Source organism: Ceratotherium simum, chromosome 5 (genome assembly GCF_057802395.1).
Source record: "Ceratotherium simum simum isolate JZ-2026a chromosome 5, ASM5780239v1, whole genome shotgun sequence".
Taxonomy (NCBI): Eukaryota; Metazoa; Chordata; class Mammalia; order Perissodactyla; family Rhinocerotidae; genus Ceratotherium; species Ceratotherium simum.
In genome coordinates this window covers 49565384-49590627 of record NC_141904.1, presented here as the reverse complement: position 1 = coordinate 49590627, position 25244 = coordinate 49565384, and the positions used below count along the sequence as shown (strand labels likewise).

Below are 25244 nucleotides of genomic sequence, written 5' to 3'. Positions count from 1 at the left end.
TCTGTAGATTGCTTTAGGTAGTATAGACATTTTAACTATGTTTATTCTTCCAATCCATGTGCATGGGATGTCTTTCCATTTCTTTATGTCATCATTGATTTCTTTCAATAATGTCTTGTAGTTTTCATTGTACAGGTCTTTCACCTCCTTGGTAAGATTTATTCCTGGATATTTTATTCTTTTTGATGCAATTGTAAATGGTATTATAGCCAAAGAGTGATTTTTGGTAGAATTTTATAAGACTTATTTGTTTTGGGAAATTAAAAAAGTTTATTTCCAAAAAAACACCTGTAATTTAATCTGTTTATTAAAAGGTATTGTAAGCTTTACAGACTCAGAAAATCGACCTTTCAAAACAAATTTTGTTTGTACATGAATACATAAATAATGTTTATATTGAGTTTTTAATAAAACTTAATTGAATTAAATGAATCAATATTTTATGGCTTCCTGTTTTTCTTACTGCATGCTTACATCCATGTAATCTGTAGTAAATTCCTAAGAATGTAGATAATCTAAGTTTCTCTTTTGAAAGATTGATTTTACAAACCTGTGGAAACCTACGGTGCATTTAATTGTTACAGTTTTGCATTTTCCCACCATAATAGACTATTTGCACAAGACAAACTCGAATACTAAGAAAAAAAGTTTGTTGTAATGATTACTGAGACAGGAGGTTGAAGTCTCCATGTATATTTGTGGATTTGTTTTTTCTCTCCTTTTATTTCCATCATTTTTTATTGCATATGTTTTATTTATTTTTTTTTTTATTTTTATTTTTTTTAAAGATTTTATTTATTTTATTTTTTCCCCCCAAAGCCCCAGTGGATAGTTGTGTGTCGTAGCTGCACATCCTTCTAGTTGCTGAAAAATATGGAACGCTTCACGAATTTGCGTGTCATCCTTGCGCAGGGGCCATGCTAATCTTCTCTGTATCGTTCCAATTTTAGTATATGTGCTGCCGAAGCGAGCACTGCATATGTTTTAAAGCTCTGTTGTCACGTGCGTTATATATTTAGATTGTTATATCTTCTTGATCTTCTTGATGAACTGACCCCTTTATCATTATGTAATATCCCTCTTTATTCCTGGTAATATTGTTTGTTCTGAAGTCTAATTTCTCTTATATTAATATAGCCACCTCAGCTTCCTTTTGATTAGTGTTTGCTTGGTGTGTCTTTGTCCTTTCATTTTTTCAACCCCCTTTTTCTTTTATCTTAACGCTTTTTCAGTGTACAGTTCATTGGCATTAAGTACATTCATATTGTTGTGCAACCATCACCACCATCCATCTTCAGAACCCTTTTCATGTTGCAGAGCTGAAACTCTGTACCTATTAAACAATAACCCCTATTACCTTCTCTTCCCAGCCCCTGTGAACCACCATTCTACTTGCGGTCTCTATGATTTTGACTTCTCTTAGTATCTCATATGAGTGGAATCATACAGTATTTGTCTTTTTGTTATTGGCTTATTTCACTTAGCATAATGTCCTCAAGGTTCATCCATGCTGTAGCATGTGTCACAATTTTCTTCCTTTTTAAGGCTGAATAATATTCCATTGTATGTATATACCATATTTTATTTTCCCTTCATCTGTCCATGGACACTTGGATTGCTTCTGCACTTTAGCTGTTGTGAATAATGATGCTCTAAACATGGATATACAAATATCTCTTTGAGACCCTGCTTTCGGTTCTTTTAAGTCTATACCTGGAAGTAGAATTACTGGATCATATGGTAGTTCTATTTTTAATTTTTGAGGAACTGCCATGCTATTTTCCATAGCAGCTGTATCATTTTCCCTTCCTACCAGCAGTACACAAGGGTTCCAATTTCTCCACATCCTCACCATTTCTTTTTTATATTTAATAAAACTTGGTTTCTTATAAACGTTGTATAGGTGGGTTTTGCTTTTTTGTGTTTTTTAATCCAATCTGAACATCCCTATCTTTTAACTGGTGTATTTAGACTATTTATTTTTAATATGATTATTGATATGGTTGGATTTAAATCTGTCATCTTGCTGGTTGCTTTCTATTTGCTCTGTATGTTCTTTATACTGTTTTTCTGTCTGCTTTTGGATTAATTGAATATATTTTATGATTCTATTTTATCTCAAATATTAGCTTATTATTTATATCTCTTTTTAAAATATGTAAATTTTTAATGAGAGAGTATGAGGAGGATTTTCTTGTATTTGGATTCATATGCTCTCATAATCTTGAACTTTATTAGCCTAAATGTCTTACTGATATGGCAAAATTATCAAATAAAAAACAGTGACAAATAGGGCCGGCCTGATGGCCTAGCGGTTGGGTGCCCGTGCTCCGCTGTGGTGGCCCAGGGTTCGCAGGTTCAGATCCCAGGTGTGCACCGATGCACCACTTGTCAAGCCATGCTGTGGTGGTGTCCCATATGAGGTAAAGGAAGATGGGCACAGATGTTAGCCCAGGGCCAGTCTTCCTCAGCATAAAGAGGAGGATTGACGTCAGATGTTAGCTCAGGGCTAATCTTCCTCACACACACACAAAAAAAACAAAAAACAGTGACAAACCATGCCTGAACCTCACTGCAAGTGACCCAACTGAAATAACAAGAGATTCTTCCTTTTCTGAGTCTCTGCAATTTCAAAATAAGAAGCAAAATTCTTGTATTGGTTACGTCAGTATGGGATCAAGTTCAAGAAACTATTAACAAGATCATACTATTTATACCTAAAACCAAAATGCTTCATATAATTGCAGAATTACTTATTTAGCTTGCTTGGAAATTGCACCTCATTTGAGACTAATATTGAAGCAAAGAAAATAGAGAAGGTACCACCCTGAATAATGCTATTAAGTATACACGTTTAACAACCTGTCATATGATAGACAACTTTAGTTAATAAAACTTTTGATTACAAATTACCAAATCTGTTCACTTTAGTAACTGTGTTTAGTTTCTAAACAAAATACTGAGGATAAAATATTTCAAGTGATAAATGAATAATTCAAAACAAGATATTCCAGACACATTGCTTAAGTTTGTGTATGGATGGACATGTGGTGGCTATTATGACAAGAAGGTATAAAAACTTGAGCATCAGAGTTCATGCTCAAAACCCCGAGATTTAAGTACTATAATCCTTTGTTTTATTCACACAGAAGCTCTCATGTAAAAGTTGGACCATAGATATGTACTCCACATTAAATGATGCTATCAAAATGGTAAATCCAATCAAATCAAAGCCACTCTAGTCCATTTGCTTTCAACTTTACATGTGACACAGTGGGATCAGAATACCATTCTGCTGTCTGAAGTGCATTGGCTGTCCAGGGCAAAATTTTAATAGTTTATTAATTTAAAAAGAGACTTCAAAGTTTGTATAGGAATGATTCTGTATATGTTTATTGAAAGATAGTTAATGACTTTAAAAAATGGCCTTACTTGACATTTTTAAGACATAAAATGAACTTAAATTACTGGGACTGCAATGACAAAGTTTATGGCTTCCAAGCAGAAATTCAGTTTTGAAAAAGTGAAGTTCTAAATGAATCACTAGTGATATTTAGCCCTTCTTACTTCTTTAGGAGTCAGATTTTATTAAAATTAGTAGTGTAATATCTGTGTATGCTTGAATCAAACTTCATTATTTTGAAATACTAGATATTAAGAAGGATATGATTTGGAACTCATTAGCATAATCATGGGAAATTTAAACATCACCTGTGTTTTAAGAAAAGGAATCAGAGTAAAAGCTCCTTCTACCACTCTTTTGTATGATGGGACAATCTAGAATTTGAAAAGATCATCGTTTAAAAATCTTGAACAGGAATTGCGGTAGCCATTTCAAATAGGAAACCTGATATAAAAAAGTTAAGCAGAACAAGCCATGATGGCCTAGTGGTTAAAGTTTGACGCACTCTGCTTCAGCGGCCAGGGTTTGGTTCCCAGGTGCAGAACCACACCACTCATCTGTCAGTAGCTATGCTGTGGCAGCGGCTCACACAGAAGAACTTACAACTATACACAACTATGTACTGGGGCTTTAGGAGGGTAAAAAGGAAGAAAAAGGAGTAACAACAGATGTTAGCTTAGGGCATATCTTCCCCTGCAAAAAAAAAAAAAAGTTAAGCACATGGAAGCAGGCTCAAATTTATCATTAAAATTTTTGAAAAGATTTTATTTGCAACTCTATACAAATTCAGTACTTAATGTCTCTCCAAATCTTGGTATTTTATTTTAACTTATAATTATATAATATAAAGAATATGTAGTGTAGTGAATGTTTTCACCAAGTCTGTATAGATATCAACAAACCCTTCCAGCATTCCCTGTGCTGGACAAATGTTATCTTTTTCTTTCTGGGCACTTGCCTAGAAGAAGTAGGTCTTGCTTCTGGGGTTATCCCCTCTGTACTTTTGTGTAGTAGAACTGAGTTTATAATCTATGCTAGTCTGGTTTATTATCTCAACTTGGTTTAAGCCTCTATGCTACTACTCTTATACTTTCTACAACATTGAAACATACAGCAAAGCCTTTTAGGTGTTGGACTTGGGAATTGAGGATGGGATGGCTTCTGATTTTTCAAGGTTCTAGAAGTGTTTGCCTTGTGCATGTTTTGTAATTCTGGTAGCTTCACAGCTTGGTCCTGTGGGGGAAACTAAAAAGAAATAATGATTGAAAAGGGTCGATGACTTTCATGTTTGTAGCACAGGATAGTATAAGTGGGAGGAGGAGAGTGTGTGGGGACAGAGATGAAGATAGAATGACTGTATTCCTTGCTGTGTATTTCTTTTTCCTTAGTACATTTGTTGGTGAGAGGTGGACAGTGGAGGAGTTTGAAAGGAGAGCCTGAGCATTAAGTGGCCGTAGTTAATTTTGGCTTTTTAAAATTTGGGTTGAGGAAAGACTGTGTGTATTAGCTGAGATTCTTTGGTTGCAAGCAACAGAAATAGATTGACTAAATTAAGCTAATTAAAGATTTATTGGAGGTCGTTCACTTAGATTTGAGGAGGAAGACAACCAGGGCAACTGAACAGTTGCCACTTGTGGACCTTTCTTCCAGGATGTAGTCATGAAATGATTCTTTTCTGATCATTCTCTTCCTGTTTCTGATTGATCAAACTCTAGTCACGTGCCTAACCCTATGGGGGTGGACATTGGTGTGTACGGGGGAAGATAAGGAAGAATAAATTTCTGAACAGGCAGAAGCAGTAATCCTTACACTGTGCAACTAAGGATTGCTATTTGATTTACAATTACCCGGTCAAGAATATGGCTCATTTGTCCATTTGAGTCTTTTGGAGTCTCTATTAAATTGGATGCTTTGAAAGTAGAGATAGTACCCTGCACACTTTTTTCTGTCCTACTGTGTTGTGTTTGTACCGGGAGCTCAATATATTGCAGGCCCTTTGGCTCTTTTTACTACATTATTTCTGTATTTTCTTAGCTATTCATCTATAGTTTTGCCTATAGTAGATTATACTTCTTAACTAGGTTATATTTAAAAATTGAGAGTCTGGTGTTCTTTAAAGATGGTAATATGCATGACCATAGAGAGGGGCCACTTCCCCTAGCTAAATCAGGGAACTTGTCTGTATTCTTTCGTGCCAGCAGGGCAGAGGGTTGTACTTTGGTTGATGGAGCTATCCACAAGTGATTCCTGAAGAAGCAGTACTTATCCCAACAAGATAAGGCCCATACTCACAGTCTTTGGTCAAGAAAGGTGACTTCATTTGCCTGATAGTGACGCAACCTTTATTATGGGAATATAATCTAATCTGACCTCTTTTTGTATATTCTTTTATAAATTACTCTGGGATATGATTTGGAAATGAAGATATATGAATGGTTGAAAGGGTTGTAAGACTTGAAATCAAAAAACTTGATTTGAGTCTTACTGGCTGTAAGCTTGGATAAATTGACTATTTTTTTACACTACCTTTTTCCTATTAATGAAAAGGACAAAATGGCACTTAATCTGTTTACCTCCCAGAGATGTGAGAAAAAAAGTATTTACCTTGCGTAAGACTGTCTGTTATTAAGCTTTCATTTTCTAATCTGTAAAATGAAGGAGCCTCTTCTAGCTCTAAAATTTTAGATTTTGATTCTTTTTTTGTTTAAAACAACTGACAAGAGTTTCTAGGAATGTTTTTCCCTTTGCCGTGCTCATCATGTGAAACTTTTTTTTTCCTCTTAACCAGGTAGTTGCAGTAGTGCAGAATGGCTGACCTCAGTCTTGCAGATGCATTAACAGACCAACCTCCAGAAATTGAGGAAGAGATAAAACGAGATTTTATTGCCACCCTGGAGGCAGAGGCCTTTGATGATGTTGTGGGAGAAACTGTTGGAAAAACAGAGTATATTCCTCTCCTGGATGTTGATGAGCAGACCGGGAATTCAGAGTCAAAGAAGAAACCGTGCTCAGATACTAGCCAGGTTGAAGGTAAGTGATTAAGCCAAACTGGATATATATGTTTGGAAAGTAGATTAAGAATTATGCTTTGGGTCATAATCCTGGAAACCTTGAGGAAATGGAACTGTTTTTTAGTATAAGCTAGTAATTTTCTCTTTATCTATTATTTCTTTATTAGAAATCAAGGAGCTAAGTTAATTACCCTTTAGTTAAGTGTGTGTTCATGAAGCTGTATTTTACTTTTAACCCTAAGATTTCTTCTGTAATGTCCCAACTACTGTATAATCTGCCTCTTACTTTCCTAAATTAAACTGTCTGCCGTGTCTTTTCTCTGAAGGTAGCTTTGTAAAGTTAGATACGTAAATTCTTTGTTTTAGGTCAAGACTTAATTTAGAATGGAATCAGATGCCACTTGTTGTCTTTGGGAGTAACCCCAGGTCAGGATTAAAACATGGATTAAACCCTTTAAAAGAGGTTTGCTGCTTTTATATATTGCTAGATCAGATTTGCTAATATTTTTGGTTGAGGATTTTTGCAAGTATGTTCATGTGGGATATTGGTCTGTAGTTTTCTTGTAATGCCTTTTTCTGGTTTTAGAATTGAGGTCATGCTGACATCATAAAATGATTTGGGAAGTGTTCCCTCCTATTCTGTTTTCTAGAGTAGTTTGTGTAGAATTGATGTTTTTTCTTCTTTAATGTTTGATAGAATTTGTCAGTGAAGCCATCTGGGCTTGGAGTTTTCTTTGTCAGGTTTTTAACTAGGAATTCAGTTTCTTTAAGAACTATTCAGAACTTTAAGAACTATTCAGGTTATTTCTTCTCAAGTGAGCTTTGTATCACTTGAGTTTGTATCTTTCAAGGAATTGGTCCATTTCCTCTAATTGTCAAATTAATGGAGATAAAACTGTAATATTACCTTATTCTTTTAATATCTGTAGGATCTGTTGTCATGTCCCCTGTTTCATTCATTATACTGGTAACTTGTGTTCTCTCTTTTTTCTTGATTAGTCTGGATAGAGGTTTATCAATTATTGATCTTTTTAAAGATCCAGCTTTTGGCTTCATTTTTTTTTTTCTATTGTTTTTCAATTTCTGCTCATATGTTTAATATTTCCTTCCTTCTGCTTGCTTTGAGTTGATTTGCTGTTTTTCTCGGTTCTTAAGATGGCAGCTTAGATCATTTATTTGATACATTTTTTCTTTTCTAAAATAAGCATTTTTTAGAAATAGAGATATAATTGACTTACTGTATTAGTTTTAAATATACAATGGTCCGATATTTGTGTATATTGCAAAAGGATCACAATAAGTCTAGTTAACATCCATCACCACACAGTTACAAATTTTTTTCCTTTTGATGAGAACTTTTTTAATATGATTTTCCTATTTTTATTTTTATTTATTTATTTATTTATTTTTATTTTTGTGAGGAAGATCAGCCCTGAGCTAACACCATGCTAATTCTCCTCTTTTTGCTGAGGAAGACCGACTCTGAGCTAACATCTATTGCCAATCCTCCTCCTTTTTTTTTCCCCAAAGCCCCAGTAGATAGTTGTATGTCATAGTTGCACATCCTTCTAGTTGCTGTATGTGGGACACGGCCTCAGGGTGGCCGGAGAAGCGGTGCATCGGTGCGTGCTCGGGATCCAAACCCGGGCCGCCAGTAGCAGAGCATGCGCACTTAACCGCTAAGCCACGGGGCCGGCCCTGATGAGAACTTTTAAGGTCTACTCTCTTAGCAACTTTCAAATATGCAATACAGTATTATTAACTGTATTCACCATGCTGTACATTACACCCCAGGACTTATTTATTTTATAACTGGATGTTTGTATCTTTCGATCACCTTCACTTATTTCCCCCATGCCTACCTCCTGCCTCTTGCAACCACCTAAAATAAGGTTTTAAAGTTATAAATTTCCCTCTAATCATGGTTTTAGATCTGTCCCATAGATTATGATATGTTTTTTATTTTCATTCAATTCAAAATATTTTCTACTTTCCCTTGTGAATTCCCCTTTGACCCATGGGTTATTTAGAAGTATATTAATTTCTCAATATTTGGAGATTTTCCAGATATCTTTCTGTAATTGATTTTTAGTTTAATTCTGTTGTGGTCAGAAGACATCCTTTGAAATTGTGGTTCATTTCAATTTGTCAGAGTTTGTTTTATGGTCCAGAATATGGCCTGTTTTCTATGAGCACTTCAAATAATTTGTATGATGCTGTTTTTGTTGTAGAGTCTCCCCTTATTAACGTCAGTTAAGTCTGGTTGGTTGATAGTGTTGTGTAAGTTTTCTGTAACCTTACTGACTTGATGTCTACTTGTTCTATTGATTTCTGAGAAAGAGTTGTTGAAGTCTCCATGTGATTTTGTGGATTTGTTTCTTTTTCCCTTCAGTTGTATCAGCTTTTGTTTCATATATTTTGAAGATCTGTTGTCACTTCCTTATACATTTAGATTGTTATTTTTTCTTGATGAATTGACCCTCTTATCATATGTAATGTCCCTCCATATTCCTGGTAATATTGTTTGTTCTGAAGTCTAATTTGTCTTATATTAATATGGCTACCCCAGCTACCTTTTGATTAGTGTTTGCATGGTATATCTGTCCCCATCCTTTTACTTTCAATGCATTTTTTTTAATATTTAATAAAAGTGGGTTTCTTATGGACAGAATATAGGTGGGTCTTCCTTTTTTATCCAATCTAAAGATCTCTGTCTTTTAATTGGTGTGTTCAGACTATTTACATTTAATGTGATTATTGATATAGTTAGATTTAAACCTGTCATTTTGCTAGTTGCTTTCTATTTCTTCTTTCTTTGTTCTTTGTTCTTTCTTGAATAATCTGTTCTTTATTTTTCTTTTTCTGTCTGCTTGTGGATTAATTGAATTTTTTTTACGATCTTAGCATTGCTTCCATAAAACATCTAAATAGCCAAATACCTGGAAATAAAACTGATATCAAACTACTCCTAAAATGCCTGTCACCTTGGGAAACACTTTGCAGAATACTTGTTTAGAACGTATGTGCTACTTGATTTTTTTTCTTTAAAGACATTATCTTCATAATTGTTCATTATCAGCTCTATTTGGCTCTGTTTTCTAGGCTAGGGAGACAAAAGACAGAAGCTTTCCCTTAGATATAAGTAACAAAGCAATAATACTTATGTGACTGTTGTTCATTCCAAACATTGTCGTAGACATTTGAATAAACATCTACCACATTGTTGACCCTTAGAGACAAATAGTTGGCAAATTTGTGGACAAGTCACTTAATTTTTCTGTACTTGGTGTGCTTACATTGTTCTACTTATAAGATTGAGAGAGTACTTTCTCCCCAACATTCCAGGAGGTTTTTGAAGCTAAGAACTTATGTCTATGGAATGTTCTAACCTAAGACTGTGGTTCTCAAAGTGTGGTCCTTGGACCAGCAGTATCAGTATCACTGGGGAGCTTGTTCAAAATGCAATTCTTAGACCCACATGGAATCAGAAACTCTGGGGATGGAGCTCAGCAATCTGTATTTTAACAGGCCCTTGAAGGTGACTTGGATGCATGTCCAAGACTGAGAAATATTGATCCAGGAGAAAGGGCCTAAGTAACTCTTGGAAAGGATGATAGCTAGAGACTGCCGAATTTCTCCTTGTTCAGCTGACTACGGCCTTCTATTGTGGAACATCACAGCCAACTTAATTGACCACCAGAGGGCAATGTTGGCACAGGCCTGACTTGTGCATAAGAAGGTGCCCTTGCATTGAGACCAGACTGAATCCTCCCCGTTTTCCCAAAGCAGTCTCAATAGGGCATTCTTGCTCACAGCACACATGCCCTCTTAGCTACTTCCCTTCTCTGCCAAATTGATTTGCCAGCACTCTGAAATCTCTCATGGGAGAAAAGATTAAAAAAACAAAGTAAATTTGAATATACTTATGTCTCAGAACATGTGATTAGTTTTTAAAAACTTGTGTTGTTTTTAATGCTATATGTGTTTAGCTGAGAAAGTTTTCATTTCATGAAATGAGTCTCTTGGGGAAATCAGTCATCAAAAGAAGGCGGTATAGCATCTTTTGAATTAGGACTTATCTGGTAATGTGCAGTGTTCCAATGATTAGAGTCTAACAAGTCTTATCTGCAGAGAAGTATACAAAACTTTTTCCTACTCTAAAACCTAATTGTTCTTATCTTGTAATGTTGTTTTTATTCTTCTCTCCTGGGCTTAGATTTTCAGATTGTTAGGTGTTATGTGTATGATAGAATCTCAGTCTTTGTTGTCTTGCTTTTATTTTATTTTATTCTATTAAGTTGCTTATTTCTTAGTCTCCCAATTATTATTTAGTCTGGTAATGTCATTTAAGCTAGATTTTTGTGTAAGGCAAAAGTAAATTCGTTTCAGTGTTCTTATAAGGTTACTTTATAGTTTAGTGATCAATCTATAATTATCTATAGTTGGTTTATAGACGAATCAATCTATAGTTGATCAATCATTTACAGTTAATAACAATAAGAATAATAATAGTTAAATTACTTAACACTGTACAATTGACACAGTACTGCCTCCAATATTATTGATCATTTAGTCCTCATGATAACCATGGGAGGTAGATATTATCCCATTTCTAGGTGAGGCTATTAAGGCTTAGAAAGCACAAGGGAGTTGTGTTTGATCACTTAGTTAATAATGACAAAACCACAGCCTGAACCCAGATCTTCTGATATTAAACCCCATGTTCTTTCTGTGAAACCATACAATCTTCATGAATACATACTTTCTGTTTGATTTAATATCTCATAGATACTGTTTTTCAAAACTAAACATTCACTTATTAAATTCAAAAGGCAGAATTATTAGACATATACATATTATGTTCAGGAAATGTGAATGAGAGTCTTCTTTCATTTGCATGAAGAACGGGAACTTGAGGACTCTGCTACTAATTCATATGAATTTGTAAAGTCTTCACTTTACTAGACAACTATTTCACATCTTCTCCTCTCTGTTCAAACCTCTAGCACTTGCTCTCCTATTCATATTCTTGGTTGATGACCTTTAGAACAGAGAATCAGTAAACTCAATCAGAAGAGAACATATCCATAGCTCGCCACCACATGTCCTCCTAACCTGCCTTCATCTATGCCCTTTACTCTGCTATTATTCTTTTTTGTTGTCAGTATGTATATTTTTACTTCTTTTTTTTTTATTGATGTTTTAATGGTTTCTAACATTGTGAAATTTTGGGTTGTACGTTTTTGTTTGTCCATCACCATATATATGACTCCCTTCACCCCTCGTGCCCACCCCCCACCCCCACTGCCCTGGTAACCACAGTCCAGTTTTCTCTGTCCATGTGTTGGTTTATATTCCACATATGAGTGAGATCATACAGTGTTTGTCTTTCTCTTTCTGGCTTATTTCACTTAACATAATACGCTCCAGGCCCATCCATGTTGTTGCAAATGGGACGATTTTGTCTTTTTTTATGGCTGAGTAATAGTCTATTGTATATATATACCACATTTTCTTAATCCAATCGTCAGTCGAGGGACACTTAGGTTGCTTCCACTTCTTGGCTATGGTGAATAATGCTGCAATGAACATAGGGGTGCATAAGCCTCTTTGGATTGTTGATTTCAGGTTCGTTGGATAGATTCCCAGTAGTGGGATGGCTGGATCATAGGGCATCTCTATTTTTAATTCTTTGAGGAATCTCCATACCGTTTTCCATAGAGGCTGCACCAATTTGCATTCCCACCAGCTGTGTATGAGGGTTCCTGTTTCTCCACATCCTCTCCAACATTTGTTGTTTTTTGTCTTGGTGATTATAGCCATTCTAACGGGCGTGAGGTGGTATCTTAGTGTTGTTTTGATTTGCATTTCCCTGATGATTAGTGATGTTGAGCATCTTTTCATGTGCCTATTGGCCATCTGTATATCTTCCTTGGAGAAGTGTCTCTTCATTTCCTCTGCCCATTTTTTGATCGAGTTGTTTGTTTTTTTGTTGTTCAGTTGTGTGAGTTCTTTATATATTATGGAGATCAACCCCTTGTCAGATATATGTTTTGCAAATATTCTCTCCCAGCTGGTTGGTTGTCTGTTCATCTTGATTCTGGTGTCATTTGTCTTATAAAAGCTCTTTAATCTGATAAAGTCCCACTTGTTTATTTTTTCTTTAGTTTCCCTAGTCTGAGTAGGTGTGGCATCCGAAAAGATTCCTTTAAAACCAATGTCAAATGGTGTGTTGCCTATATTTTCTTATTTGAGTTTTATAGTTTCAGGTCTCACCTTCAGGTCTTTGATCCATTTTGGGTTAATTTTTGTGAATGGCGATAGCACATGGTCCACTTTCATTCTTTTGCATATGGCTGTCCAGTTTTGCCAACACCATTTATTGAAGAGACTTTCCTTTCTCCATTTCATGTTCTTAGCGCCTTTGTTGAAAATTAGCTGCCCGTATATGTGTGGTTTTATTTCTGGGCTTTCAATTCTGTTCCATTGATCTGTGTGTCTGTTTTTGTACCAGTACCATGCTGTTTTGATTACTATTGCTTTGTAGTATGTTTTGAAGTCAGGGATTGTGATGCCTCCTGCTTTGTTCTTTTTTCTTAGGATTTCTTTAGCTATTCGGGGTCTTTTGTTGCCCCATATAAATTTTAGTATTCTTTTTTCTATTTCTGTGAAGAATGTCATTGGGATTCTGATTGGGATTGCATTGAATCTGTAGATTGCTTTAGGTAATATAGACATTTTAACTATGTTTATTCTTCCAATCCACGTGCATGGGATATCTTTCCATTTCTTTATGTCATCATCGGTTTCTTTCAATAATGTCTTGTAGTTCTCATTGTATAGGTCCTTCACCTCCTTGATAAGATTTATTCCTAGGTATTTTATTCTTTTTGATGCAATTGTAAATGGTATTATCTTTTTGAGCTCTCTTTCTGTTAGTTCATTATTAGCATACAGAAATGCAACTGATTTTTGTAGATTGATTTTGTACCCTGCAACTTTGCTGTAGTTGTTGATTGTTTCTAATAGTTTTCCAACAGAATCTTTAGGGTTGTTCTATATATACAATCATGTCATCTGCAAATAGTGACAGTTTCACTTCTTCGTTACCTATTTGGATTCCTTTTATTCCTTTTTCTTGCCTAATTGCTCTGGCCAAAACCTCCAGTACTGTGTTGAACAGGAGTGGTGAGAGTGGGCAGCCCTGCCTCGTTCCTGTTCTCAGAGGAATGGCTTTCAGTCTTTCCCCGTTGAGTATGATGTTGGCTGTGGGTTTGTCATATATGGCCTTTATTATGTTGAGGTACTTTCCTTCTATTCCCATTTTATTGAGAGTTTTTATCATAAATGGATGTTGTATCTTGTCAAATGCCTTCTCTGCATCTATTGAGATGATCATGTGGTTTTTATTCTTTGTTTTGTTGATGTGATGTATCACATTGATTGATTTGCGGATGTTGAACCATCCCTGCGTCCCTGGTATAAATCCCACTTGATCATGTTGTATGATCTTTTTAATGTATTGTTGTATTCGGTTTGCCAATATTTTGTTGAGGATTTTTGCATCAATGTTCATCAGCGATATTGGCCTGTAATTTTCTTTCTTTGTATTGTCTTTGTCTGGTTTTGGTATCAGGGTGATGTTGGCCTCGTAGAATGATTTAGTAGGAAGTGTTCCATCTTCCTCTATTTTTTGGAATAGTTTGAGAAGGATGGGTATTAAATCGTCTTTGAATGTTTGGTAAAACTCACAGGAGAAGCCATCTGGTCCTGGACTTTTATTTTTTGGGAGGTTTTTGATTTACTTGTTATTGGTCTATTCAGATTCTCCATTTCTTCTTGGTTCAATTTTGGGAGGTTGTATGAGTCTAAGAATTTATCCATTTCTTCTAGATTATCCAATTTGTTGGCATATGATTTCTCATAGTATTCTCATAATCCTCTGTATTTCTGTGGTAGCCATTGTAATTTCTCCTCTTTCATTTCTAATTTTATTTACTTGAGCCTTTTCTCTTTTTTTCTTAGTAAGCCTGGCTAAGGGTTTGTCGATTTTGTTTATCTTCTCGAAGAACCAACTCTTTGTTTCATTAATCCTTTCTACTGTTTTTTTGGTCTCAATTTCATTTATTTCTGCTCTGATTTTTATTATTTCTCTCCTTCTGCTAGCTTTGGGCTTTGTTTGTTCTTCTTTTTCTAGTTCTGTTAGGTGTAATTTAAGGTTGCCTATTTGGGCTTTTTCTTGTTTGTTAAGGTGGGCTCGTATCGCTATGAGTTTCCCTCTCAGGACCGCTTTTGCTGATTCCCATATGGTTTGATATGGCATATTATCATTTTCATTTGTTTCCGGATAGTTTTTGATTTCTCCTTTAATTTCATCAGTGATCCATTGGTTGTTCAGTAGCATGTTGTTTGATCTCCACATTTTTGTCACTTTCCCAGTTTTTTTTTCATGGTTCATTTCCAGTTTCATAGCCTTATGGTCTGAAAAGATGCTTGTTATGATTTCAATCTTCTTAAATTTATTGAGGCTTGCTTTGTTTCCCAACATATGATCTATCCTAGAGAATGTTCCACGTGCGCTTGAGAAGAATGCGTAGTCAGCTGTTTTTGGATGGAGTGCTCTGTATATGTCTACTAGGTCCATCTCGTCCAGTTTTTCATTTAAGTCTACTATTTCTTTATTGACTTTTTGTCTGGATGATCTATCCATTGTTGTAAGTGGGGTGTTAAGATCCCCTACTATTATTGTGTTGTTGTTGATGTCTCCTTTTAGGTTTGTTAATAGTTGCTTTATGTACATTGGTGCTCCTTTGTTGGGTGCATATATATTTATAAGTGATATGTCTTCTTGATGGAGTGTCCCTTTTATCATTATATATTTCCCTTCTTTGTCTTTCTTAACCTGTTTTATCTTGAAGTCTACTTTGTCTGATATGAGTATGGCAACACCTGCTTTCTTTTGTTTTCCATTAGCTTGGAGTATTGTCTTCCATCCTTTCACTCTGAGCCTGTGCTTGTCTTTAGTGCTAAGATGTGTTTCCTGAAGGCAGCATATTGTTGGGTCTTGCTTTTTAATCCATCCTGCCACTCTGTATCTTTTGATTGGAGAGTTCAATCCATTTACATTTAGGGTAATTATTGATATATGAGGGCTTAATGTTGCTGTTTTGTCACTTATTTTCTGGTTCTTTTGCATTTCCTTTGTTTCTTGTCCCATTTGTTTTGGGCTGCCAATTCAGTTTGGTTGTTCTGTCTTATGACTCTTCTAGTTTTCTCTTTGTTTATCATATGTGGTTTTGTTTTGATTATTTGTTTAGTGGTTACCTTGAGGTTTGGGCAAAAAATCTTGTGTATGAGATAGTCCATTATCTGATGGCCTCCTATTTCCTTATACTAAGTCAATTCAATCACTTTCCTCTTCCCCTTCTAAGTTGTTCTTGTTATACCTTATTCTATCTTGTGTTGTGGCTGTGTGTTTACAGTGATGAGGTTAAATTTATTTTTGGTGAGTTTCTTCCTTTGATCTTTGAATTTAGTAATTAAGTGGTTGCTAACCTATTCTGGTAAAGATCTACTATTTTTCTGAGTTTGTCTACCTACTTTTCTCCTTGCTCCAAGCTTTGTATTCCCTTTCTCTTCTTTTTTTCAGGCCTGAGGGCCTTCTTGAGTATTTCTTGTAGTGGGGGTCTCGTGGCCATGAACTCCCTTAGCTTTTGTTTATCTGGGAGAGTTACTATTTCTCCTTCATATTTGAAGGATATTTTTGCTGGATAGAGTATTCTTGGCTGAAAGTTTTTGTCTTTCAGTATTTTGAATATATCATTCCAGTCTCTCCTCGCCTGTAAAGTTTCTGTTGAGAAATCAGCTGAGAGCCTGATGGGAGTTCTTTTGTACGTTATTTTTTGTTTTTGTCTAGCTGCCCTTAATATTGTTTCTTTGTCATTGACCCTGGCTAGCCTTACCACTAGGTGTCGTGGTGAAGGCCTTTGTCTGTTAATATATATAGATGTCCTGTTGGCTTCGCTTACTGGTATTTCCTGCTCCTTCCCCAGATTTGGGAAATTCTCAGCTATTATTTCCTTGAATAGGCTCTCTGTTCCTCTTTCCCTCTCTTCTCCCTCAGGAATACCTGTTATTCTTATGTTACATTTTCTAATAGAGTCAGATATTTCTCGGAGTCTTTCTTCATTTCTTTTTAGTCTTAGTTCTCTCTCCTCTTCCATCTGGAGTATATCTGTATTCCTATCCTCTAAAGTGCTAATTCTTTCCTCCATATTTTCAGCTCTGTTCTTTAAAGATTCCAGATTCTCCTTTATCTCTTCCATTGTGTTCTTCATCTCCATCAGCACTGGTTGGTTTTTCTTTATGATTTCACTCTCTTTTGTGAAGAAACTCCTAGTCTCATTGAATTGTTTGTCTGTGTTGTCTCGTATTTCGTTGAGTGTTTTTATGATAGCTATTTTGAAATCTCTGTCATTTAGATTATGGATTTCTGTGTGTTCGGGGTTGATTTCTGGGTGCTTGTCATTTTGTTTCTGGTCTGGTGATTTCATATATTTTGCATTGTGGTTCCTGTGTTGGCTTTGTTTTTCCTCATCCTGGAAATCTCTGGTTGCAGTTTCCACCTGCCGCCACTGTCTGGTGGTAAAGGGCTGTGTAGTCTAAGTCCCCTGCGCTCTGCCCCGGTTTTTCTGCTGCGATCCACAGTTTTTTCAGTCGCCCCCCACCCCCGCTGCGATCCACGGGTCCGGTTGTTTGATCAGGTCTGTCGCGGATCGCTAGGTCTGGTCTGGTCGGTTGAGCTGCACCACCTGGTTTGGGGGAGGGGGGGAGCTCTCTCTTTTGCCCTCTGGGTCCGTGACGTGGGAGGCTTCTCAGGCTTCTCGTTTGCCCCTCTTTATCTGCTCTCTGGGGTGCTCAGATGTTGATGGTAGCCCTGGGGCTCTTCTGAGTTCTCTGTGCGGCAGTTCCCCACTGGCTGAGCGAGTCCGAAGAGCTACGGTTTCCCCGCCGAGGGCCGCCCCTCCCCCCTCTCTGGGAGCCGCGCACGGACCCAGATCGCTGATCTGATGGGGAGGGAGAGGAGTCCTCCTTACCTCTCCCCACTTCCTCCGGGGCCCAGCACGTTCCGCTCTCAGATGTGCGGCAGTGTGGATCTTTCTGCTCTAGCTTTTCACTGTCTGGGATTCCGTTGTTGGTCTGTGACTGTTCCTTTTGTTGTATCTTGTCGGGGGAAGAGTTCACGGGAAACCTCACTCGGCCATGATGCTGACGTCACCCTGAGACTCTCTATTTTTACTTCTTTATTTAGACATACAATAAAGTGCACATATTTAAAATGTACATCTTGTTAAGTTATGACATATGTATATACTGCAAAAGCATCACCACAATGTAGATAATGAAAATTCCATCATGCCCCCATAAACATTTATTTATTTTTTTGTGAGGAAGATCAGCCCTGTGCTAACATCTGCCAATCCTCCTCTTTTTTTTCTTGCTGAGGAAGACTGGCCCTGGGCTAACATCCGTGTCCGTCTTCTTCCACTTTATATGGGATGCCGCCACAGCATGGCTTGTCAAGTGGTGCGTTGGTGCGTGCCCAGGATCCGAACTGGCAAACCGTGGGCCACCACAGCGGAGCATGCACAGTTAACCGCTTGCACCACCGGGCCGGCCCCCGTAAACATTTATTAAAGGCAGAAACAGTTGAAGTAATTAATTGATAAATGAAATAGATGTCCGTATTAAGAATCATTTTCCTCAAGATCTTGCTCTTTATGTATTGTATGTTTCCTGTCTCTGCTAGCCAGAACAAAATAAACAGTCCTATAAAATTTTCAGATGACCTGCTTTTCTCCGGGGTTTGCTAACATTTAAAAAGGAAACATAACGTTAAATGAACTACTTCTGTTAAAGGAAAAATAAAGTTTTATTTTAAAATGTATCTTTTTTCTTTTAATTTTGTAGAAGTCATATTGGCTTATAACATTGTGTAATTTCAGGTGTACATTATTGTATATCAGTTTCTGTATAGACTGCGTCGTGTTTACCATCAGTAGTCTAGTTTTTATCCGACACTGTATGTATGTGCCCCTTTATGCCTTTCGCCCTCCCCCCTACTCTGCCCTTATTCTCGTTGTTATAGGTGAACTGCTCATGTTCTCTCCCAAGGACACTACTATAGTAACTGTCTCTTCTGTCTCCTGCATCATCAGTTCCTCTCTTTCAGCTGGGTTGTTCATCAGCATCAAACATACCATCATTTTTTCCTTCACTTAGAAAACAATCCTGTCTGAACCCCACGTCCATCTCATCTGCTTCTTTTTATTCTGCTCCTTCTTTGAGAAAGATGTAGCTACTACCTTTCTCCAATTTCTTTCCTCTCATTCTCTCTCTTTTTTTTGTGAGGAAGATCAGCCCTGAGCTAACATCCATGCCAATCCTCCTCTTTTTGCCGAGGAAGGCTAATATCTGTGCCCATCTTCCTCCACTTTATATGGGACGCCACCACAGCATGGCCTGACAAGCAGTGCATTGGTGCGCGCCAGGGATCTGAACCCAGGCTGCCAGCAGCGGAGCGCATGCGCTTAACCGCTACGCCACGGGGCTGGCCCCCCCCCCCCTTATTCTCTCTTGATCTTACTCGTATCTGACTTTAAGCCATGCCATGCCACCCAAACTGCTCCTTTTAAGGTACAAAACCTTTTCATTGCCAAGGATGAATCCAGGATGACTCTAAGGGTTTTCACCTGAGCAACTGAATTGATGTGAAGCAACTGAAGGAATTGCCATCATCTGAGATTGGGAGGGCTATAAAAGTAGATTTTGAGGAGAAGATAAGAAATTCAGCTTGGGGTATGTTGAGTGTGAGTTATCTGTTAGTGGAGAAGATATTTAAGTGGAGAAGAGCAGTAGGCAGCTAAATGAAAGAGTCTGGAGTTCAAAGGAGAGTTCTGGGCAGTAGATACAAATTTGGAGCTTGATGATATTTAAAGCTTTGACTAAAGGTGGTGTTCTGCAATTATTTAAGATTGGGTTTAGGTGCAACCTTCCAAGAACATTCTCTGACTTCCATCCCCTCTCCCTTCTGCCCCCTCACCCCAAGCCTTTATCATGTCATCTTCCCCTTGGTAAGTGCCTTTCTTCCCTGCACTTTCCTTTCTCATAGCACTTGTAAGGTCATAATGAAGCTATTTGTTATCTCACACCTACACTCCTCTAGAGTAGGAGTAGTATTTTGTTTATTTTTATATTCCATGCAGAATGACACATTTAGCAAAAGCAGAGAGGTATAGAATAGTTCAAAGCGTACCAGTAGCCTCAAGTTGCTGTAAGTTGAATAAGCAGTAAGAAACCAAAAATTAAAGTGACAAGTGAGACAAGTGACAGGAGAACCATGGAGAAGCACATTGAGTGAGATCATGCAGTCTCACAGTCTGTGGGGAACTATGAGGGGACTGAGAAACGTGGTCAGATCTACATTAGAGAGAGATCACTGCTCTTAGCACATGGCAGACGTACAATCATTTGCTTGTTAAACTGAATTGAAATAGTTTTGTTTGTTGTTAAATTGAACTGAACTCATTTTGTTCAGGCTTAGGTTATGTTAATGTGCAGACTATCAAGCAATTATGTCTACAAACCAAAGTGGTAGGTATTTATTTAGGTAGGGATAAATATCTAATCCTTAACCCTCTTAATAGTCTTATTGAGTATGTTTCGGAAAGTTTATATCTATGCATAAAAAAATTCACATGACATTTTTGCAAAAATTGTTGTTTTCTGACTTTGATTTGAAAATATACTCTTTTTTTTTTTTTTTAAGATTTTATTTATTTATTTTCCCCCCAAAGCCCCAGTAGATTTTTTTTTTTTTTTTTGATTTATGATTTTATTTTTATTTTTGCCAGTAGATATTTGTATGTCATAGCTGCACATCCTTCCAGTTGCTGCATGTGGGACACGGCCTCAGCATGGCCGGAGAAGCGGTGCGTCAGTGCGCGCCCGGGATCCGAACCCGGGCTGCCAGCAGCGGAGCGCGCATACTTAACCGCTAAGTCATGGGGCCGGCCCTGAAAATATATTCTTAACTAAGTTCCTTTTTGGAAAAGAAAAGAAAAATAGTACTAACAGTGGTAGTTCATAATAATGATACCGTAGTATAAAAGAAAAGCAGAGCTCTCTCTTAAGAAGAGGTTAATTTGTTAGGTTCTTTCTGTAGCTGAGAAATTCTGAGAGCTGCGTGGGGCAAAGATAAAGAAATAAACAACATTCTACCCATGAACCATCCTCCTAACCCAGCTATCCTCTGTGTCTTTTTTTTTCCCCCCAAATCCTTTTCCCTCAGATGGAGAAGTTCCGTTGTTCTTAGGCACAGACTCCAAGTAAGTTGGGAGGAACGTTTGTTTCTTACAGTCAAATTGCTTACTCTGGAAATGGTGCAGACATCTTTATGTTTAAGATCTCTCAATGAAACTACAGCAGTATTCCTCTCTCTCTCGTGTAGGTTGCATCTCTGATAGTGAAAACAAGGAAATAGCATATGACTTGTGGTATCCTGGTGTTGATCTTGTTTGAAATCTTCTGTTAATAGCTTTATCCCCCTGATTATAAAAATAAAACTTCACTGTTTGTGAAGAAAATTAGAAAATTAAAGTGTTTTGAAAGTATAACCTCTGATACTTTGTTTTGTTCTTAGAAATTTAAGGTTAACTTAGAAGTTCCTTCATTTGCACTCTCCCTCCTTATGTCCCATCTGCCACCTCCCCACACACACTGGCAGTCACATTTATTCTAGTGATTCATTCATTCTTTAGGAAAATATTTATTGAGAACACTGTGTCATAAGGATAAAAAAATGAACCCAAAACTTGAGACCTCAAGGAGTTTACAGTTCACTAGGGAAGATAGTTAAATGCCAAAAGAAAAGAGCAAATAAAGAGTTGTGAGATTTGAGAGGAGTGAGATAATTATCTGATTTCAAGAGTAGAGGGAGAACAAGAATCTTGTCTTTGGAAAGAAGGGATGGAGAGCCAAAGCACAGGTATAGAGATGAGGAGAGTTTCAATGCAGATGCTTTAGGTTTATGTATGTGGTAGTAGAGAGTGGAGGAAGTCTCTTCTGATTTCACGTTCTTTGGGTAAATACCCAGTAGTGGGTTAGCTGGATTGTATGGTATTTCTATTTTTAATTTTTTGAGAGCTCTCCATAGTATTTTCCATAGTGGCTGCACCAGTTTGCATTCCCACCAGCAGTGTACGAGGGTTCCCTTTCCTCCACATCGTCTCCAACATTTGTTATTTTTGTCTTGTTAATTATAGCCATTCTGACAGGTAAGGTGATATTTCATTGTAGTTTTGATTTGCATTTCTCTAATAATTAGTGATGTTGAACATCTTTTCATGTGCCTATTGGCCATCTGTATATCTTCTTTGGAAAAATGTCTGTTCATATCCTCTGCCCATTTTTTGATTGGGTTGTTTTTTTGTTGTTGAGTTGTATGAGTTCTTTATATATTTTGGAAATTAACCCCTTGTCAGATATAAGATTTGCAAATATTTTCTCAGTATTAAGAAATCTTGGTGGGGGCTGGCCCCATGGCTTAGCGGTTAAGTGTGCGGCGCTCCGCTGCTGGCAGCCTGGGTTCAGATCCCAGGCACGCACCGACGCACCGCTTCTCTGGCCATGCTGAGGTTGCGTCCCACATACAGCAACTAGAAGGATGTGCAACTATGACATACAACTATCTACTGGGGCTTTGGTGGGGGGGAAGGAGGAGGATTGGCAATAGATGTTAGCTCAGAGCCGGTCTTCCTCAGCAAAAAAAAAAAAAAAAAAAGAAATATTGATGGGTTGTCTTTTTGTTTTGTTCATGGTTTTCTTTGCCTTGCAGAAGCTTTTTAGTCTGATGTACTCTCTTTTGTTTATTTTTTCTTTTGTTTCCCTTGCCTGAGTAGACATGGTATTTGAAAAGATGCTGCTAAGACCGATGTCAAAGAGTGTACTGCCGATATTTTCTTCTAGGAGTTTTATCGTTTGAGGTCTTACATTCAAGTCTTTAATCCATTTTGAGTTAATTTGGGTGTATGGTGTAAGATAATGGTCAACTCTCATTCTTTTGCATATGGCTGTCCAGTTTTCCCAGCACCATTTATGGAAGAGATTTTCCTTTCTCCATTGTATGTTCTTGGCTCCTTTGTTGAAGATTAGCTGTCCATAGATGTGTGGTTTTATTTCTAGGCTTTAAATTTTGTTTCATTGGTCTGTGTGTCTGTTTTTGTACCAGTACCATACTGTTTTGATTACTATAGCTTTGTAGTATATTTTGAAGTCAGAGATTGTGATGCCTCCAACTTTTTTTTTTTTTCTGTGAGGAAGACTGGCCCTGAGCTAACATCTCTTGCCAATCCTCTTCTTTTTTGCTGAGGAAGATTGGCCCTGAGCTAACATCTGTTCCCATCTTCCTCCATTTTGTAAATGGGATGCCGCCACAGCATGGTTTGATTAGCTGTGCATCCAGGATTTGAACCTGTGAACCCCGGGCCACCAAAGCAGAGTGTGAGAACTTAATCACTACACCACCGGGCCGCCCCTCCAACTTTGTTCTTTTTTCTCAGGATTGCTTTGGCTGTTTGGGGTCTTTTATTGTTCCAAATAAATTTTAGGATTCTTTGTTCTATTTCTGTGAAGAATGTCATTGGGATTCTGATTGGGATTGCATTGAATCTATAGATTTGTTTAGGTGATATGGATGTTTTAACTGTATTTGTTTTTCCGATCCATGAGCGTAGAATGTCTTTCCATTTCTTTATGTATTCTTTGATTTCTTTTAATAACGTCTTATAGTTTTCAGTGTATAGATCTTTCACTTCCTTGGTTAAATTTATTCCTAGATATTTTATTCTTTTTGTGTGATTGTAAATGGGATTGTATTCTTTTTTTTTTTTTTAATTTATTTTTCCCCCAAAGCCCCGGTAGATAGTTGTATGTCATAGTTACACATCCTTCTAGCTGCTGTGTGTGGGACACGACCTCAGCATGGCCTGAGAAGCGGTGCATTGGTGCACACCTGGAATCCGAATCCAGGATCCGAACCTGGGATCCGAACCCCGGCCGCCAGCATCGGAGTGCGCGCACTTAAACGCTAAGCCACGGGGCCGGCCTGGGATTGTATTCTTGACTTCTCTTTCTATTAGTTTGTTATTAGTGTGTTGAAATGCAACTGATTTTTGTAAGTTGATTTTGTACCCTGCAACTTTGCTGTAGTTGTTGATTATTTCTAATAGTTTTCTGGTGGATTCTTTAGGGTTTTCTATACATAGAATCATGTCATCAGCAGAGTGAGAGTTTCGCTTCTTCCTTTCCAATTTGGATGCCTTTTATTTCTTTTTCTTGCCTTATTGCTCTGGCCAAAACCTCCAGTACTATGTTGAATAGGAGCAACAAGAGTGGGCACCCTTGTCTTGTTCTTGTTCTTGAAGGGATGGCTTTCAATTTTTCACTGTTAAGTGTGATGTTGGCTGTGGGTTTGTCATCTGTGGGCTTTATTATGTTGAGGTACTTTCCTTCTACACCCATTTTATTGAGAGTTTTTATCATAAGTAGATGTTGTATCTTGTCACATGCTTTCTCTGCATCTATTGAGATGATCATGTGATTTTTATTCCTCATTTTGTTAATGTAGTATATCACATTGATTGATTTGCAGATGTTGAGGGTCTGTTATTTCTCTTGATTAGATCATGAATTTGTGACTAACTGTTTTGCTAGGTTGAAACAGGATTTAGCAATTTTTACTCCTATTATATTTATAGACATAATAGCCAAAAAACCTTATTCACATAGATAAGTATGTGAAATAGAAACTTTATTATGGCAGTGCCGTCAATTCTTTGATTTATATGCTAAGAATTCCATAATTCAATACTACTGAAAATTATTTTCAGTGTCCTATCCGGTGACAACTTCGTTATGACCTCTTTTAAATTTTGATGAAAGTAAAGAATTGGAAATTATCTAACCTGGGAAAGGATTTGCTACTCAGTCGTTAGATAATTCACTTTGTTTAGGGGCTTGCTTTTGTTTCATGGATGTGTGATATTTTCTTTTATCTTTCTGAGGGAAATGATGCGTTTCTTTTTTAAAAGTCTCCTATTTGCTATATCAACATTGTTACCCTGGGTGATACTTACTCTCTTCAAATGTGGTGCCTTTATTTTTTGGTAGTAATTTTCCTTAGTTATTTGGCGATACTGTCTATTCGAGATTCCCTATGATGCATGACAGTTTCTACCACCTGCCTCTGGCAGGAATGCAACAGTGATGCCAGGTGGAGTGTGGGGCTCCCCACTCCTCTGGGTATCACTGATCACCCAGTGAGTTGGCTTCCTCTTGTGCCAGAGCATTCATTCTCTGCTCCCATCTGGGAGTTGGCACAAAGCTGACTGTTGTGAGGGAAGGAAAGCGTGGGAGAAGTGGGGACTGGCCTCGCAGCTTTTAGTGGAGTCCCATCATCTCTGCTGTCTCTAAGCTTACAGTACCTTGGAGTCCTGCTTTCCTCTGCCTTCTTTGGGCTGTGATTTCTCCTTCAGTGTGGTCATATTTGCTTTCACTTTCTTGGATATTTCTTGTAATTTCTGGTCCACTGAGGGTACCCTTCTTGATTTTTAGATCTTTCATTACCGTATTCTTTTAAGCAATCTTTTCTGCTGTTTTTAAGTGCTTGTGATAGTATGTTGAGGCTGACCTTTGTGCTTCAGTTGGCTACCTTTATCCACTCTTTAAATTCTTTAATGTGCTCTTATAAAACAAGACTTTATGTCTGTGAA

General features: G+C 37.3%; 1 protein-coding gene and 1 non-coding gene across 12 annotated transcripts in view; one reads left to right on the top strand and one right to left on the bottom strand.

The window, feature by feature from the left end:
• The window catches only part of MAP4 (microtubule associated protein 4), a 195480-nt gene that overhangs the window by 64770 nt on the left and 105466 nt on the right, over positions 1-25244 (top strand). For all 11 annotated transcript variants that reach the window (XM_087430891.1, XM_087430895.1, XM_087430898.1 and 8 more), the window contains exon 2: positions 6196-6433. In XM_087430891.1, coding sequence (XP_087287017.1) covers positions 6211-6433 — 223 coding nt within the window. In that variant the 5' untranslated portion in view covers positions 6196-6210. The remainder of the gene's footprint in view (positions 1-6195; positions 6434-25244) is intronic.
• Positions 868-974, bottom strand: LOC147917032 (U6 spliceosomal RNA). The gene has a single exon (XR_015552382.1). It is a non-coding gene; the product is annotated as a U6 spliceosomal RNA (small nuclear RNA).